Here is a 19,166-nt window from a genome sequence, read left to right on the forward strand (position 1 = left end):
GTTCAAAAAAATGTTCGATGGCCCATTAGCGATATGTCTGGGACCAGGAGACACCGAGTATGTTCTGAGGGAAGTTCACGAGGGCACTTGCAGAAATCATTTCGGTGCCGAATCATTGGTTTGAAAGGTAATCAGAGCCGGCTATTATTTTATAGATATGGAAAAAAATGCGAAGGAGTTCGTTCGAAAATGTGACAAATGCCAAAAACATGCACCGTTGATTCACCAACCTGGGGAACTACTCCATTCGGTCTTGTTACCATGGCCATTCATGAAGTGGGGAATGTATATCGTTTGGCCCTCTTCCATGGGTACCAGGTAAAGCTCAATTTATTTTGTCTATAACTGACTATTTTTCTAAGTGGGTTGAAGCACAGGCCTTCGAGAAAGTTAAGGAAAAAGAAGTCATCGACTTCATTTGGGATCACATCATATGTCGATTCGGGATGACGTCTGAAATTGTGTGTGATAACGAGAAACAATTCATCGGCAACAAAGTAACCAAATTTTTCGAAGATCATAAGATCAAAAGAATCCTATCAACACCTTATCATCCTAGCAGGAACGGGCAAGCCGAATCGACCAACAAAACCATCATCCAAAATCTTAAGAAGAGGCTAACCGACGCTAAAGGAAAGTGGAAGGAAATTCTGCCCGAAGTTCTTTGGGCATACCGCACAACCTCGAAATCCAGTACCGGGGCTACCCCATTCTTATTAGTCTATGGCACCGAAGCTCTAATATCAGTCGAAATTGGAGAGCCGAGTATTCGGCTCCGATATGCAACAAAGGAATCAAACGACGAGGCCATGAATATAAGCCTAGAACTATTGGATGAAAGGCGTGAAGCTGCCCTCATCCGGTTGGCCACCCAAAAGCAACAGATCGAGAGATATTACAATCTAAGAGCCAATCTTCGATATTTTAACATCGGGGACTTAGTGCTAAGGAAAGTCATCCTCAACACCCGGAATTCGAATGAAGGGAAATTGGGTCCGAATTGGGAAGGACCGTACCAAATTCTCGAGGTTACCAGAAAAGGGTCCTACAAGCTTGGAACGATGAATGGAGAACAACTATCGAGCAATTGGAACATATCTCACCTAAAACGGTATTACTGCTAAGGTACGACTATTTTGCATTTCCTTTTCTATTTCCTTTTTTATTTTTCAGACTAACACTTGCAGGTAGTCAACAAGAAACGACAATGGATTTTTTGGCGAACGGCAAAAAGTTTTTAGGTATGAAAGCACGTGTTGCACTCTTTTTCTCTTAGACCGGTTTTGTCCCAAATGGATTTTTCGGCGAGGTTTTTAACGAGGAAACTATGAATCTTGCTAACTTAGAATGGAGCCTGATTATGAATCAACACCGAAGATCAATTCAACAATATCAGAGGTCACTTTGCAATCAACCTCGAATACTGGGGGGCTACCCTCCGATATGCATTGTCTTCGAGTATCAACTCTAGCGAGAAAACTACTTCATAAAGGGAGGGTCTCGATAAAAATGATTTATAGTAAGGGCCAAATGGTCAAAACGAACTGTGCCCATATAGATTGCTCGAGCCTTGGCATAAAACATGTACGCATGTATGATTATTTCGATCGAGAATAAAGAGAAGTACTTTCCTTGCAATCATATTATGTTTTAAAAATTTTCCTCTTTACCCCCCTTTAAAGAACTTCGTACTTTCGAAAATAACAAGCCGAAGGGCAATACATAACCAGAATGTGAACGACCATCCCAACTCAAACAGCCCGAGTCATCGGGCCTCGGCGAAAAAAGACCTATTAGGAAACTCCCTAATTTCTAAAAGGCCACGGCCACCCCAATCAGGGACTGCTATCTCGAGCAAGCCCCGATGACTCGAGAAAATAAGCCCAATGGAAAGTTTTTGAACTAAAAAGGCTATGGCCAATTTAATACGGCTCGGAGACGTCCGAGACCCGTAACAAAAACAGGCCTTCGAAAAAGAGAAAATGTTTCACAACCGGTTCTAAAGGCTGCTCTCGGCAAAGTTATAAACTCAAGATATTTTCAGGGTAAAATCTTTGGTATCATCGAACCCCAATAATGCCTCAACCCAGAAAGGTAATAAAGGTAAGATTTGTTCGAACCCTCGAACACAACCTTATTATTTCACGCTAAGGTATTCCGACCTTTGTGAATACAAGTAATAAAGCAAAGATAAAATTTGAGAGCCTAAAGGGAAAGAAAAGCCTTATATATATATATAATAATAATTTTTACAAAGGCCGGATCGGCCTAATAAAAAATTTTACAACGGCCAAAACGGCCTCAAAAAAGGTGCTAAAGAAAGAAAAAATATAAAGGCCTAAGTGGCCTGGTCCTCATCGGGGGTAACATCACCATCCCCGTCTTCGGATTCGGTTAAGCTATCGGAGTATTCCTCAGGAAAGGCCAGCTTCCAGGTCCTGGTTTCCTCTGCTTTGGCGTTCTCGATTTCGGCCATAACATCGAAGCCCTGAGCGTGAACTCCCTTGAGGGCTTCCCTTCGAACTTGCCATTTTGCATGATCCACCATGCTCTTAGCCTTCGCCTGGATGGCCTCGACATCGACCTTAAATTGGGCCACTTTGGCATCAGCTTTGGTGTTGGCCACGGCAACCTCAGATTTGGCCACTTCGAGTTTGCTAGCCAAGTTTGCCTTATCAGAAACAACCAAGTCCAATCGAGATTAAAGCTCCTTGATTTTCTCGACTTGTACCGAGGCCTTCTCTTTTGTAGCTTGGATCTGGGTCTCGGCCGACTCCAGTTGTGATTGGACAGCTTCCTTTTTTGAGGCTAAAATGTCCATATTCTTCTTGAATTCTTCAACCTCGGCTTGTATTGTATCTACTTGTTTCTGAAGCTCCCCGATCTGTTCGAGCCTCTAACGGACCTGCAGGATCGGATAGTTATTTACTATCTCCAATTCATCTTCACTATCGTGAAGCACTCGGAATACCTGCTCGGCCATCTCTGTATGTTCGTCCCGAACCGTTATTAAATCGACCTGAAGCTTCTCACTGAGAAGCTTGTAGGTGTCACTTTTCTTAGTGAGGTCCCGGACCTCGGCTTCATGATGAGTCAATTCCTCCCGATATCGGAGGAAAGCCTCATGATGCAGCATCGAAGCCTACAAGCATAAGGGAAGATGTTATGGTTATTTAAAACTTTAAAAGTTAGAATATATGAGAAAGAAAAGGCACGCCAATTTACCCGATTTAATGCTTGTCAGGCTTAATTGAATAGACCAATAGCGCCCGACGACGATTCCTTCCTTGATACCGGCAGGTCACTGAGCTCGGTGACATCTTCTAAAGCAGCGGACTCAATCCCATCCAAGAAGCTGTGGATATCAGTCACCCCCTGAGGACTCAACATACCGGCCTCATGGATCATGGCATCCGAAATCTGAGGAGACCTGCTGAGGTCGACCTCTCCAAGTTCGTCTATTGGGGCACTTTCCCCGCTCTCTCTCTCAACCCCTCTAGCTTGGGGCGGAATGAGCTCGACCCTTTCTGGCTCGGAAGCTTCAACTTGAGCTCTCTCACCGACCTCCTCATGTTGGGATGCTTCAACTTCAGCGCTCGCCGGTTCGAGAACCTCTTGTACGGTGACGCCGGCCCGCACACGGGCCACCAATTTGGAATTATCTTCGTCTTCTTCTTCAAACTCATCCCTTAATCGGCGGATTGAATCCGAAGATATAGCACCGACATCCCCCCTGGGCTTGCGAGACCTCCTCGTCGGTCTTTTCTTTTCCGAGCCCGGGGAACTCGGAGCTCCTTTCCTCTTCTTCTCTTTGGCCTGCTTCGGAGCAGGGGGTGGGGAAAGACTTCTTCGTCACCATATGGGGGCTTCATTGCAACATCCTTTCCGAGGCCTACAAAGGAAAAACGATGAGTAAGATCGAGAAAAAGCCCGAACGATCACCGTTCTAAGAAGGAAACTTACCATGATTGCGGGCCTCCCATCGACCCTTAGACAACTCCATCCAAGCATGCTTTAAGTATGACCTCTGTAACACAAGGCCTTCGACCCATTATTTAAGTTTCAGAATTGGGTCCGGCATCTGGGCCACAGCTACGACACCAAAAAATATCAATGGAGAAAGAAATAAGAAGAAAAGCAACGAGATTAAACCTTTAAAGCGAAGTACTACTTACGTTTTATGTTCCATTTTCTCGAAAAATGGCATGTCTTCAGCAGGGATCAAGTCGGAAGTCCTTACTCAAACAAATCGGCTCATCCAACCTCGGTCCCGACCTTCATCTATACTCGAGAACGGAGCCTTACTGGCTCGGCGAGCAAGCATGATCAGCCACCCTCGATAGAGTTGGGGACTGTAGAGGCGCATAAGGTGGTCGAGGGTAAAGGAACATCCCTCGATTTTGCTTACAAAATATCGGAGGAGAATCACTATTCTCCAGAAGGAGGGGTGGATCTGGCCGAGGGTCACATCATACCTCTTGCAAAAGGCAATGATGATGGGGTCTAAGGGACCCAACATAAAGGGGTAAGTATAAGCACTTAGAAACCCCTCCACGTGGGTAGTGATCGATTCCCCGGGCGAAGGAACCACCACATGCTTATCAACCCAGTTGCAGTCCTGTTTAACCCTAGCGAGGAGTTTTTCGGTGATTGTGCATATGTACCTCGAGTCCGGCTCGCATCTGCCAGTTACCAAGGAAGCCTTTTCGACCCTAAAATCAGTAACAATCGGGCACCCTGCCGGAACGAATTCCTCAGGGTAGGGTTCTACCGCAGCCTCACCGCCGGCGGGCCGTGATGAAGAAACAACCTTTTTTTGTGGTACGGTCTTTGAAGTTTTCGCCATTTAAGAACAAGGGAAAAGAGAATTAAGATAGTATGCGGATTGATGAGAATTCAAGAAATTTGGGTGCAAAAGTTGTAAAGCAAATGGATTTTTGAAGAAAAAGCAAGAGTAGGAAGAGCTTTGAACGTAAAAAGTTTGAATGAGAAAAGGCTAGGGTATTTATAGCTTGCTGGTGACGGTTCATAACCGGTAGTGGATGACTAACGACTGACAGGCATTTAATACCTTGATAACTGGACCGACGGGACATTTCGAGTTGTTGCTTACGCCATGATCGGGTGTACCAGTGACGTTCGTCGTTTACGTTATTACCCGTCGAGACGGAGCTCAGAAATTCATATCGGTTCTTGTCATCTTCTCTCCGAGAAATGAGGGGGCTATCTATATACGGTCAAAATCGGGCTTGCCTTTCGTATGACTGATCGAGACTAGAACATGATATGATAAGGTTCAAACTCGTGTTATATCGAACCATGGCGCGAAAGTTATATTGCCGAGCTCGTGACCCAGAGATCGATTAAGATCGAGACCGGCTAAGATCGAGACTGGCCAAGATCGAGACCGGCCAAGATCGAGACCGAGCAAGATAGAGATCGAACGAGACCAAGGAAAGCTTACCGAGCCAAATAACGAAAAGCTGAAATATCCGCAATTGAGCGAGGATCGCGGCACAAATCCCGGCACGTATCAAGGAGAGGCCGATTAATTAGCCTATCATGGGATTCCTTACTGTATTTAGAATTGTATCAAGAGTAGGACTCCCCTACTATATAAAGGGGGTCTGATCATTTGTAAGGGAGATCACATTTACGCAATACAAAGCAATATACTTCCTCCTTTTAACTTTCAATATCTTGTTACTCTGTTTTATATCATTTGAACCTTCACTTGGTTTGAGGGTGACCGAACTCAAGGGCCAAGACTATTCGATTCGTTTGGTTTGCATTCATTTCTTTCACAATCAATTTCAATATTAATAATATATATATATATATATTCATTTTGTGCCAAGTTATATCACGTATCCTTAAAATCGCGTATAAATTCAATTGTTATCCGTTTTTTTGGGTAAACAATAACAAAGACAAATGTAAATATTTTTCGAATAATAGAGGGGCAAATTTGGCACTTTTTCTTTTTTATATTTAAGACTGTTTAAACTGACAATTGGGCAAAAGCTAAGTAAGATTGCACCGGAAATATTTGACTCCAAAAACTGATTTGTTGTTGCTTTTCTCCTTATCTGCTCTTTATCCGTTTAAGGTAGGTAGGTTATTCGAAATTGAAAGAAGAAAAGATGGAAAAGACGGTCTTTTTCTAAAGAGCTTGTCCAGTTCCTTTGCCGCAGGCCTTAGTTTAGTCGAGAACTTTTCATAATGAGAATCTTCAATAAAGATCCTTCTTTATATTAAGGAAGAAATTGGATCCAGGCTGTCTTAACAAGAATTAAATCTCACCCATCTTGCAAGCCCACACTATTTTTTAGCACGATTTTTACTGTTTTCTAATAATATATTATTCGGTTAACGATAGAGGTGGGCATAGTTTGAGCAAACTCGAAATTCAAATCAAAATCCGAATTTTTTAAATTTTTGGTTTAGATTACGGATTGAGTTTCAGATTTAATTTTTTTAATTTTTTTTGAATTTCGGATTGGATATTGGATTGGGTACTTCAGATTTTTGGATATCCGAAAATCCAATTTTTTTATACTTTATATTTAGCGCATTATCCATATGTCGATAGTAATAAGTCAAATACCCTATCCATTAGACATTATCTCATAAATTCAATTTTAATTACTAAGTTACTGTCAGAATACTTTCTATTTGGACATAGTTTTACTATTGCTACTTCTTATCGGCCTTATTGATGCCTTTGTTGTATTTTCTTGATAATAATTTTATTACTTGAATACTTTATTTGGATGATTGCAGTGAGAATGAAGAACATTAATTTTACGTAATTTAACATGAATACTTTATTTAGATATTCGTTTTTGTAAGAAGAAGAAACATCTAAACAAATAGAGTCAAAACCGAGAATCCAAAATATCCAAACCGATTAATGCAAAACTGAACTTAAAAAATCCTATCCAATCCGAGCTTTTTTGGTTTGGATTTGGATTGTCATTTATTTAATCCAAAAATCGAATATCCAAACAGAAATTTTTATATTCAATCCGAAACCGAACGCCCGCCCCCTAGTTATCGAGGGTCAAGTTGTAACCGCTTTTAAAATCTGATTATTTTGAAAAGTATTTTTGAAAATGTACTTTCGTAGAGAATAGTTTGCATTTAATTAATGAAGGTAGGGGTTAAACTATTTAAAAATAAAAATACACTTTTAGAGCATCCATGATTCCATGTATACTGATCCCTTCATTGTTAATCATCATGTAACAATCCTTAATCATTAATTCATGCATAAACAATCTCAATATTATAATCCTCACATAATTAACACGTGAACAAACGATAGTGTTTAACCTTCATGTAATGATTGTTTAAATTTTCTTTAACCATCAGATTAACTTGGCCTGTAACAATAAATAATTGATACAAAAATTTAATATGTAACTGAAAATTAAAATAAATAATTTGCCATAAAAGATTAGATTATAATGACAATACAACAGGGGTGAAGATCAAGTTACCTCGTTAATAATGTAGTAGTAGACTCATTGATGTTTATGGACTTCACATTCACTGGATAAAACGATTCAGAGTAAAACAAATCACTCTAAAACAAAACTCCTATTTGTTTTGTTCTCAGAAGGAAGAAGCCACCTAAACTCCCAATGCATGAGGCAGACTTATTAGGTGTAAAGCAGCATGCTTTGATAGCCATGCAAAGCGCAAAATGGCAGAGCTCTTCTCTTACATTCTGCTATGTGTCAATCCCTTACGTACCTCTCCCTCCTATAAATACTAGCAATTTCCACTCGCCACTTCCCATCAGCAATACTTTAAGATCTTCTCTACTCAATATTAATCATGGCTTCTAACTGGCTCTCTTTCTCCTTGAGTTTCCTTCTGGTATTGCACGGTACCTTTGCTCAGCAAAGATACCAACAGCAGCAAGGCGAGTGCCAACTCAATAGACTTAGCCCTCAGGAACCCACCGTCCGCATTCAAGCCGAAGCTGGAGTCACTGAGTTATGGGACCCAAATAACCAGCAGTTCCAATGTGCTGGCGTCTCCCTAATTCGCCACGTCATCCAGTCTAGGGGAATGCTGTTGCCTTCTTATGTTAACACTCCCCTACTTGCCTATGTTGAACGAGGTGCATATATAGTAATTTTTTGATTTCTCATGTTCAGTTCGCATTGATTTTGCATTGATTGATTAACATTTTTGTGTGGGTAATTAATGTTCAGGTCGAGGATTTTATGGCATCATGCAATCTGGATGCCCAGAAACATTCCAGTCATCCCAGCAAATGCAGCAAGGTGAAAGGGGTGCAGGTTCAAGATTCCAAGATCGCCACCAGAGAATTGGACAGTTTAGGCAGGGTGACATTATTGCCTTCCCTGCTGGAGCTGCTCACTGGGTTTATAACGAAGGAAATGAGGAGCTTGTTCTTGTTGTTCTTGAAGATAGCAGTAACAATGCCAACCAGCTTGGTCGCACTTCAAGGGTACGTAATAGAACCATAGTACCATAGTATTGGTTAATTATTAAATCTGATTTTCATTATTTACAGAGGTTCTTCATAGCTGGAAACCCACAACAAGGACAGCAACAACAGCAACAGGGACAGTACGGTGGCCGCAGCTTGCGCAGGGAACAATTCCAATCTGGAAATGTTTTCAATGGCTTTGACGTACAGGTCTTGGCCGAGGCATTTGGCGTTGACCAGGAGACAGCCAGGAGACTTCAGGGACAGGAAGACCAGAGAGGCCACATTGTTAACATTCAGCAAGGACTCAGAGTTGTGAGGCCACCATTCTCACAGGAACAAGAGGAGCGTGAAGAGCGACAAGAGCAGGGACAATACGGTCCTCGCATGAACGGAATTGAGGAAACCATCTGCTCCGCTAAAGTCAGGCAGAACATTGACAACCCCTCACGTGCTGATATCTACAACCCACATGCCGGACGCTTCACCACTGTTAACAGTCTCACTCTGCCAATCCTCAGCTTCCTCCGACTTAGCGCTGCCAGGGGAGTTCTTTACAGAGTAAGCCACCAATTGCTAATTGGGTTAAAAAATCACTTGGGTTGATAATTGGGGGCCCTGCCCTATGAGACAATTTACATCATTATTTATAACTAGTTTATGTAGACTGATTACTATCATTTAATGGGGCAGGATTCAATCATGGCACCACACTGGGTCACCAATGCACACAAGGTGATCTACATAACAAAGGGAGAATCAAGGATCCAGATAGTGGATCACAGAGGACAAGCAGTGCTAGATGACAGAGTCCGACAGGGGCAGGTTGTTGTGGTGCCACAGAACTACGCTGTGGTGAAACACGCTGAGACCGAAGGTTGTGAGTGGGTAGAATTCAACACCAATGACAATGCCATGATCAACACTCTGAGCGGCCGCACTTCTGCTATCAGGGGACTGCCTGTGGATGTGATCGCCAACTCATACCAGATTTCAAGGGATGAGGCAAGGAGGCTAAAGTTCAACAGGGAGGAAACTCTCATTTTCCGCTCTTCAGGAAGAGCTCGCTCATCCGAGAGAGTTGCTGCTGCTTAATTAAAACGAAACGTGTAATAGTTTTGCTTTTTACTCCTATGTAAGCTAAAAAAAGCATCCTTAATAAAACGAGGACCTTATGGGGTCATCTTTCTTCTATGATGTAATGGCAACTGTTATGTATGTAACTATGATGTAAAAGCGGCAAGTTCTTGTACTTTTGGGAAATAAAAGGAGAACTATGTAGCTTTTGCCTTTTTGAGCTAATCATGTGCGTTAATTTGGATCGGACTGCCTTTTTCTGGGTTCTTTTTTTTGGGTCAACATAATAATGCAACTTTGATTAGGTAATCAATGTTTCGTAAGTATTCTTACTAGCAAGTAAATTTGACTATCTTCAAAATTTAATATGAGAAAATATTTGAAAAAGTAATTATCTAACTGTACTACTCAAAAACACTAAAGTATCTTTTTCCTATAAGTATAGTCAAATACCCCAACTTTCTAAAATATGCACTATTGTTTTTTGCCTAAACAAAGCTATAATGCGCTCCTGGATTCATTTGCCAAAGTACATATGCGGTGATTGTCTTCAGCGAATGTTCTGCAATATTTATGCCTTTTCTTGTTTACTCTTTTTCATGGGAAATTTCACATCTTATAGATGAAGCAATATGCAGATAGCTTTTAGGACAAATGTTTTCACCCTATTTTCTTTTTAAACCTAGGATAAAACAATTAAATTTATATACAATCGATTCAAACCAGAGCTTTAGTTGAATAAATCACAGCTAACCTAGAGCTTTAGTTGAATAAATAACGGCTAAGCTAAGTAAGCAATAAGCAATAAAAAAGAAAGAATAATCTTATTGAGATTTGAGATTATTTATTGTGGACCCATAAATGAATTAAAGAAAAGGATGAAAAAGTGGCCGAAAGTAGGTGGACGTTGAAGCCAAGTTGGGCGGCTTGTTGAATAAACCAATATGATTGGTTGGTTTGCTGGCAAATTTGCCTATAAATAGAGATTTTTCCTCTCTGTTTAATACACCAAAACAAAGAAAAGCTAAGCAGAAAGCAAAGCAGTGAGAGTAATCACAGATTGTTGTCTGTGAGATAAATAGTGAGTGACAATAATATTGTAGTGAGATGTTTTAAATAAAGAGTGTTATTTCTTTCAAAATTGTAGTAGTCTCTTGACACTACTAAGTTATAATATTATAGTGGTAATATTGCTCCGCTCGGATATTATATTTACCTCGTTAAAAGAGTTGGTATCGTCGTTATTCTCTTGTGTTATTATTATTTTCCGTGGATATTATTTTTGGGCGGGATTAGTATTTTTTTCAATAACGTGGTATCAGAGCCATGGCGAATAATGGTCCGCTATCTTTTCAATACCCCCGTCTCACAAAAGATAATTATGAGAAATTGTGTCTACGTATGAAAGTTATTCTTGGCTCTCAGGATGTATGGGAAATCGTAGACAAAGGGTATTGAAAACCCGATAATGAGGAAGTTCTGCCTCAAAAAGAAAAAGAGGTCTTGGCAAAGACGAGGAAGAAGGATCAACAAGCTTTCACGCTCATCCACCAATGTTTGAATGATGCCATGTTTGAGAAGGTGACAGATGCTACCACCTCAAAGTAAGCTTGGGGATTTTACAAAATTCTCTTCAAGGAGTTGACAAGGTGAGGAATGTAAAACTTCAAACTCTAAGGGCTGATTTTGAAGTTTTAAAAATGAAAGAATCCAAATGCATTTTGGATTATTGTACAAAAGTGAAGGCTGTTGTAAATCAACTAAGAAGATACGGGGAGGACATAGAAGATGTCTGTGTGCTATTGAGGAATCTAAATATTTAGACTCTATGATGGTAGAGCAATTGGAGAGCTCTTTACAGGCCCACGAAGAAAAGATCAAAAGGAGACAATAAGTGCCATTGGAGCAATTTCTTATAACTCAGGCATCCTTCAAGGATTATGGAGGTGAAAACAGCTATCGAGGGAATGGACGGGGACGAGGCCGTGGCGGTCATGTAAGAGGAAGAAGTAACGGTAACAACTTCAATAATGAAGTTAAAATCCACCAGACATTCAGAGGTCGTGGTCGTGGACATAGAGGAGGAGGAGGACGTGGCTACTACTAGAAAATAATGAACAAAGGTATGACAAATCAAAAATTGAGTGTTATAATTGTCATAAATTTGGCCATTACTCTTGGGAATGTCGTTGCAATGTTGAAGAAAAAGTTAACCTTGTTGACGACAAGAAAGAAAAATATGAGTCAACGTTGTTGATGACACTCAAGGAAGAAGACAAGGATGATTGCAGCTCGTGGTATTTGGACAATTGATCAAGCAATCATATGTGTGGATGCAAAGAGAAATTTGTGGAGATTAATAACACGGTGAGAGGTAATGTGTCCTTTGGAGATGCCTCAAAGATTCAAATCAAAGGGATAAGTACGATTCTGATCTTCTGTAAAGATGGTAGTCACAAGCTAATTCAACATGTTTATTATGTGCCAAAATTAAAAAGTAATATTTTGAGTTTGGGCCAACTTCTTGAAAAGGAATATGACATCCACATGAAAAATATACATCTTTGGCTTAGAGATTCAGGTGAAATTCTAATTGCTAAAGTGCATATAGCAAAGAATAGATTATTTTCTCTTAATTTTAAAACAATTGATGCAAAATGTTTGAAGGATAATGTGCAAGATGAATCATGGTGTTGACACATGCGATTTGGGCACTTGAATTTTAAAGCACTCAAATCAATGGGAGAAAATAACATAGTGCATGGGATACCATCAATCAACCATCCCAATCAATTGTGCGAAGCTTGTCTTCTTGAAAAACATGCAAAGAGGAGTTTTCCAAAGGAGGCTATATCAAGATCAACTAAACTGCTTCAGCTTGTTCACACTGATGTGTGTGGACCAATCAATTCACCTTTCTTTGGTAAAAATAAATACTTTCTACTTTTCATTGATGACTTTAGTAGAAAGACTTGAGTTTATTTCTTGAACCAAAAATTTGAAGCTTTTGCTGCTTTTAAAAATTTTAAAGTACTTGTGGAGAAAGAAAGTGGCTATAAAATAAAAACTTTAAGGTCCGATAGAGGAGGAAAATTCACTTCAAAATAATTTAATGACTTCTGTCAGTCTCATGGAATTTGTCGTCCTCTAACGGTACCTTATTCACCCCCAACAAAATGGAGTTGCAGAGAGAGAACGATTCTTAATATAGCTAGATGTATGTTAAAAGTTAAAAATATGCCCAAGAAATTTTTGGCAGAAGCTATATCTTGTGAAGTTTATTTGAACAACAGGTCTCCAACAAAGAATGTTAGAGATCAAACCCCTCAAGAAGCATTGAGTGGAAGAAAGCCAAGTGTCAAGCACTTGAGAATCTTTGCGAGCATAGCGTATGCTCATGTGCCACATCGAGGGAGAGCGAAGCTTGATGATCGAAGTGTCAAGAATATGTTTGTTGGCTATGATACAAGTTCAAAAGGTTACAAGCTATACAACCCAAGTAGCGGCAAGATGGTGTTGAGTCGTGATGTTGAATTTGATGAAGAATTGGCATGGAATTGGGAAGCTCAGGAAGAAACTTCATATGATTTTCTTCCATACTTTGGCGATGAAGAAGAACCAGAGACCATGAAACTTGTGCAGGATACAACTCCACCTCCTTATCCAACCAATGTTGCATCTCCTTCTTCTCAACAAAGTTCAAATGAGCAACCTCAAAGAACAAGGAGCATTCAAGAGCTCTATGATGGCACGAAAGAAGTTACTAATTTTGATTTTTTATATTGTCTCTTTGCTGACAGTGAACCAATAAACTTTGATGAAGCTGTTACAGATAAAAGGTATAGACAAGCCATGGAGGAGGAGATCGAGTCAATAGAGAAGAACAACACTTGGGAGTTAACAACTCTTCCCAAGGGTCATCGTGCAATTGGAGTAAAGTGGGTATACAAGACAAAGAAGAATGCTGATGAAGATGTGGAGAGATACAAAGCATGACTTGTGGCTAATGGCTACAAGCAAAGGAAAGGCATTGACTATGAAGAAGTCTATGCACCTGTTGCCCACATGGAGACGATTCGTTTGCTGATCTCTTTGAGGGGGCAAATGAAGTGGAAGATCCATCAACTAGACGTCAAGTCAGCCTTCTTGAATGGCTATCTTGAAGAAGAAGTCTATGTTGAACAACCATTGGGCTTCGTGGTCAAAAACCATGAAGATAAAGTGTTGTGGTTGAAGAAAGCTTTATATGATTGAAGCAAGCCCCACTAGCATGGAATAGTTGCATCGACAAGTATTTTCAAGACAATGGGTTTACTCGTTGTCTCCATGAATATACTTTTTACCTTAAAGTTCATACTAATGAAGATATCTTGCTTGTTTGTGTTTATGTTGATGATGTATTTTCACGGGTAATAATCCAATTTTGTTTGAAACTTTTAAGAAAGATATGTCCCGTGAGTTCGAGATGACAGACGTAGGGTTCATGTTATACTACCTGGACCTAGAAGTGAAGCAGATGGAGGATGAAATTTTCATCTCTCAAGAAAGCTATACGAAGGAGATCTTGAAGAAGTTCAACATGCTCGATTACAACCCCGTGAACACACCGATAGAGAATGGGACAAAATTGTCCAAGTTTGATGAAGGAGAAAATGTTGATCCCACATTTTTCAAAAGTCTTGCAGGAAGTTTGAGGTACTTGACTTGTACCTGGCCAGATATACTCTTTGCAGTTGGAGTAGTAAGCCGCTTCATGGAAGCTCCTACCTCCACCCATTTGAAAGTCACTAGAAGAATTCTTCGTTACCTAAAAGGTACGATTGATTTTGGGTTATTTTATTCTTCTTCTAGTGATTTCGACCTTATGGGATTTTGTGATAGTGATTATGCGGGAGATATTGATGATAGAAAAAATACAACTGATTTTGTATTTTTCTTGGGTGATACTGTTATTTTTTGGAGTTCAAAAAAATAATCCATTATTACTCTCTCGACTTGTGAAGCTGAATATATAGCAGCAACATTTTGTACATGTCATGCTATTTGGTTGAGAAAATTGTTGAAGGAGCTCAATTTATCACAAATTGAAACTACAGAGATTTGTATTGATAACAAATCCGCACATGCACTCGTGAAGAATCCGGTGTATCATGATCGAAGCAAGCATATAGACACAAGGTATCACTTCATCAGAGAATGCATTGTCAAGAAGGAAGTCGAGCTCAAATATGTGAAGTCTCATTATCAAGTTGCGGATATATTTACAAAGCCTCTCAAGTTCGAAGATTTTCAGAGGTTGAGATCAAGACTTGGAATGACTAAGAAAATTCAAAATTAAGGGGGAGATTTGTGGGACCCATAAATGAAATAAAGAAAAGGATAAAAAAGTGGCAGAAAGCAGGTGGGCGGCTGAAGCCAAGTTGGGCGGCTTGTTGAATGAGCCAATATGATTGGTTGGTTTGTTGGAAAATTTTCCTATAAATAGAGATGCTTCCCTCTCCGTTTAATACACCAAAACAAAGAGAAGTTAAGCAGAAAGCTAAGCAGTGAGAGTAATCCACAGATTGTTGTCTGTGAGATAAATAGTGAGTGGTAGTAATATTGTAGTGAGGTGTTTTAAATAAAGAGTGTTATTTCTTTAAAAATTATAGTAGTCTCTTGACACTGCTAAGTTGTAATATTATAATGGTAATATTGCTCCGCTCGAGTATTATATTTACCTCGTTAAAAGAGTTGGTGTCGTTGTTACTCTTTTATGTTATTATTATTTTCGTGGATATTATTTCTGGGCGGGATTATTATTTTTTTCCAACATTTATGAGCCACAATATTGCAAACTAAAGATTGACTGCCCGGCTTAACAAGAGCAAAATACAGTAGCTAATAAGAGTGAGTAAGTAGAACAGAATCAGAATGAATATACAAGTGAGAGAACCACATGTAGTTATAGCCTAAGCCTAACGTTCACATCTCTAGTTCCACTCTTACACGTTGCTCTGGGTGGTTCTTAGTGGCTGATATACTCGCCGGTTATGGGATAAACGTCAGGCATAGTGAATATGAGTGGATCATGAATAATTTGGAGGCAGTTGAAGACCAAGCAAAACTTCAAACTATAGCTTTATCAATGGATCCCTACAGTCATCTTTGGAGTGCTTTTATCGAGCACTGCTCTTATCTCCCCAGAAAGGAGCTGCCAGATCAAAGATAATTCTCGTGATGGCAAACATCCTATGTTCGTTCATCCCCGCGGCAAAACTTATCCCAAGCAACATGGTGTCTCCATGTGAACTATCCACGTGTCAAGGTAAGATTTTACTAATACAGATAGTCCTTTCATTTTTCGAATAATTCTCGAGAATTATCGAAGAGTAGTATGATCTTTGGCGCGTTCCAAAAGAACTTTTTAGGCAGAATTTACCACGCAACTGTCATCATTTTAAATCTGAAAGGATGTCCAATCACATTCATTTAAATCTTCGGATATGTGGCGGTCTTCAACGGGTTTTGACACCACAGAAATTATCAAGGTCATGATGACCTTGCCTGTAAGACTCGATCCTTTCCTCTCTTCTTACTACTTGAACATCTTATTTGAAATTTTTCCTGCAACTTCACTGTTGTTTCTAAGAAACCTTCAACTTTTTCATTTCTCATTTTTTTCTTCTCTTTTTATCACCATTTCTAATGGCTTTCAAGGTACTTAGTCTGAGCTCATGAAGTGACATTAATCGTCAAGAGCACAACCATTGCTTCTCTACCGGCGATCACTGCAGGTGTGAAGGAGATGATGGTGAAAGAGTCGTTCACACTTACTAGGAAAGGCAGGGCAACCAAATCTACCACGATGGTAAAAGAGGGGTCACCAGCTCCGTCGACGAAGGTAGATTTGTTCAGGCTGCCAGGCCCACAACGGAATTGGTTCCAGTCCCTGCCAAGAAAGGGAAAGGCCGACATAACCTCTGACAAAGGAAAGAAAAAGCACAACGAGCTAAAACTTGTAGAGGTTCTCCCGTAGACAATCAATTTCATTAGTCCATGTGTTCCTTGGAGCAGTGCTCCAAAAAAAGCTTTACTGGAAAAACACCTTCAGCCAATCCTGAAAGACTGTGCCTGGGAACGTAAGGTTCAGATTTTCCTGCCTGAAGAAAATGAGAACATAATCACACATCGAGAGGGTTCCTCATTTGTATTTACTTACCTGTTCACCCTCGGTTTTAAGCTGGCTATCGATCCGATGGTGAAGCATTCTTTTTCAAGGCATACAATATTTGCCTAGGTCAACTTGGACCAGATGTGTAGTGATCAGTGGCATGCTTGAAGTTCCTTGATAAAAAGGCACGAGAAAACTTTACTCTCAAGCATCTCATGTAAATTTACTGCCCCAAGCTTTATAAGGGGTCGATGATAATGTTGGTGAATCGGGGTACCTACACCCTTATTGCCAATGTAGAGGAAAATTTCGACTGTATATGATATGAGAGGTTCGTTAGAGTACCAACCCAAATATTTCAAGCAAAAATGACCTCCCCTTTCTGGAGAAGTGGAATTTCAAATGTAAGTTCTTTCCTTTTTTCTTATTTTTATTTTACCTTTTAGATTAGAATCTTCTAACCTTTATGATGGGCAACCGCTATGGATTCTGCCACTGGTTCACTTTCGGCTCTAGAGGAGTGGGTCGAAATTTTTTTGAAGTCGATGAAGATACAAGTGAGAACGTGGAAAGTGATCTCTGCCATCAAAAGATGAGAGTTTAAAAATTATGGTATGGATTTTTCAACCCCAGAGTACTCTAACTTCTCTTTCTCGTTGAGATTTCTGATACTCCCCTTCTGTTGGTGCAGGCGCCGGATCTAGGAGATCATCATCAACTTGGATCGAGGTCATTGATCTTGTCCAACAGTCATCCTTGCCGAAGAGAAAATCCAGCAAAGAAGGGCGTTCTGCTCCTAAACCAAATAAGCAGACGAAGAGCTTTAAAAGGGGACTCAAGAGAAAGAGGGGGGAGACAATCCTCGGGTCTTGTCTTCAGTAACTCTTTCCCGGCTCGGGGATGATCCCATGCAGATGAACTTATCCTTCCTCTTGCTACTCCTACCATTCTCATCAAGAATAATGACAAGCCAAAATCACCCCCAAAGCGGAGACCCGACAAAGAAAAAAAGATGTCGGATGGAAAACTACGACACTCCTGTTCGAGGGATTAGGTGAGTCAAGTGAGGTCCTTCTAGAGGGGCCTAAACTTAGTTCCGTCGGGTCTGAGGTAGATTCATACTTTAGTTCTTGTCCTAAGATATCCCTATGCTCCGAACCCAAAGATTTTACTATTCCAAAGAGGCAAGTGCTGGTAGAAATACCTTTGTATGTGAACATTTTTTGTAGGCCCAAGAAGATTATTCCATAGTTCAAAGGTTTTATTGGGTCTTTGGAATAAGAATTCATGGTTAGGGATTCGATAAAAGCCCTAGAAAATTATGTAATATAATCTGGTTTGAAAGTGAAGTTCCAAACATCTCTTTTTTTGCCGATTCATGTTATTTTCTCATTTTTCCAATGGCCTATTTTTAGCTCAACCTGACAGCAGCAGAACTGTATGCAAGAATTGCAAAAAGTGATGCTATCTGGCGTGAGCAAGAAAAAGAGATCTAGAGGTTGACAAAAACCCTAGCCAAGAGGGATTCAAAGAAGGAAGCTATGTCCGTAGAGATCAAATAAGCTTTCAAAAATATCCGCTAACTAGAGCGGGAGAATGAGGCTCAAGAGTTAGAGTTTTCATAGAAATTCAGAGAGCTGGATCAGAAAGTGTAGGATCTTGAAGTCATTATCTAGAAGTTTGAGGACCAATATATTAGTCTGGTTGAAGAACGGAGCAAGGCTATCTCCAAGAGGAAGGCCCTGGAGAATTGGTGCTGGGGCTGTCCAATGAGGTAAACGAGCTAAAAGGGGCTCTAAAAATATTTGATATGGAGAGGAACAAATTCTAATCCCAGCGAGTCGATGTTTCCTAGAAGTTGAAGACGACTAGAGATGAGGCAGAAGAGGATAAAAAGTATGCCTACTCGTTGGCTCATCAAAAAGTCCTCTATAAGATTCGTTCTAAGTCCTTGGATGAGGAGATTTTTAAGGTGGATGACATTATTGAGAGGACGAGGCCCACGAGTTCCTCTGCTTCTGATGACTCCGAAGGGTCCGATAATGAAGACGAAAAAGAAAATAAAGACGCGACCTTATTCAACTCGCTGAGTCCCCTGGAACGAGGGTAATGAAGCAAATCCTTCACCTCTAGTTCTCTCAGTTGCACCTTCTTCATCTCTTTCTTCTCTTCCTCTCAAGCACCTTTTCCGAGATCAAGAGACCTATGAAGGTCTTTTTTGTAATGTATTTTCATTTTATATGTATTATGGGCATTTTGAGCTTTTGGTAATAAATGACCTGTTTAATTGTACTTATTATTGTTTGTTTTTGTATATTAAAAGTTATAATTATTGCAGTCTTATAGGTTGATATAACCTAGGTAGTTTTTGGGATGAACTTATCAAATATTTACGAAATTGGTTAAAGTTTCATTTTAGGGCTTTTTACCATTTTCACCGCCTATGAAAAAGACGTCTCCTCTTTATTT

General features: G+C 40.1%; 1 protein-coding gene and 1 long non-coding RNA gene across 2 annotated transcripts; both read left to right on the plus strand.

Annotated features, from left to right (window-relative positions):
• Positions 1–7,790: 7,790 nt before the first annotated feature.
• Positions 7,791–9,769, plus strand: LOC107779191 (11S globulin seed storage protein Jug r 4). The gene is made up of 4 exons (XM_016599595.2): positions 7,791–8,131; positions 8,226–8,485; positions 8,552–9,028; positions 9,161–9,769. Exons 1-4 carry the CDS (start codon positions 7,843–7,845, stop codon positions 9,560–9,562), a joined length of 1,428 nt encoding a protein of 475 aa, XP_016455081.1. The 5' UTR covers positions 7,791–7,842; the 3' UTR covers positions 9,563–9,769.
• A 5,690-nt stretch (positions 9,770–15,459) lies between these two features.
• On the plus strand, positions 15,460–18,054 carry LOC107779428 (uncharacterized). Its single transcript, XR_012702683.1, has 5 exons — positions 15,460–15,851; positions 15,955–16,092; positions 16,244–17,101; positions 17,214–17,309; positions 17,389–18,054. It is a non-coding gene; the product is annotated as an uncharacterized LOC107779428 (long non-coding RNA).
• The last annotated feature ends 1,112 nt before the right edge of the window (positions 18,055–19,166 follow it).

This window comes from Nicotiana tabacum, chromosome 19, assembly GCF_000715075.1.
Source record: "Nicotiana tabacum cultivar K326 chromosome 19, ASM71507v2, whole genome shotgun sequence".
In the NCBI taxonomy this organism is placed as follows: domain Eukaryota; kingdom Viridiplantae; phylum Streptophyta; class Magnoliopsida; order Solanales; family Solanaceae; genus Nicotiana; species Nicotiana tabacum.

Coding starts and splice junctions, on each gene's coding strand:
- LOC107779191 (XM_016599595.2), top strand. CDS start 7,843: ATGGCTTCTAACTGGCTCTCTTTCTCCTTGAGTTTCCTTCTGGTATTG. Junction 8,132..8,225: donor ACTTGCCTATGTTGAACGAG/GTGCATATATAG, acceptor ATTAATGTTCAG/GTCGAGGATTTTATGGCATC. Junction 8,486..8,551: donor AGCTTGGTCGCACTTCAAGG/GTACGTAATAGA, acceptor CATTATTTACAG/AGGTTCTTCATAGCTGGAAA.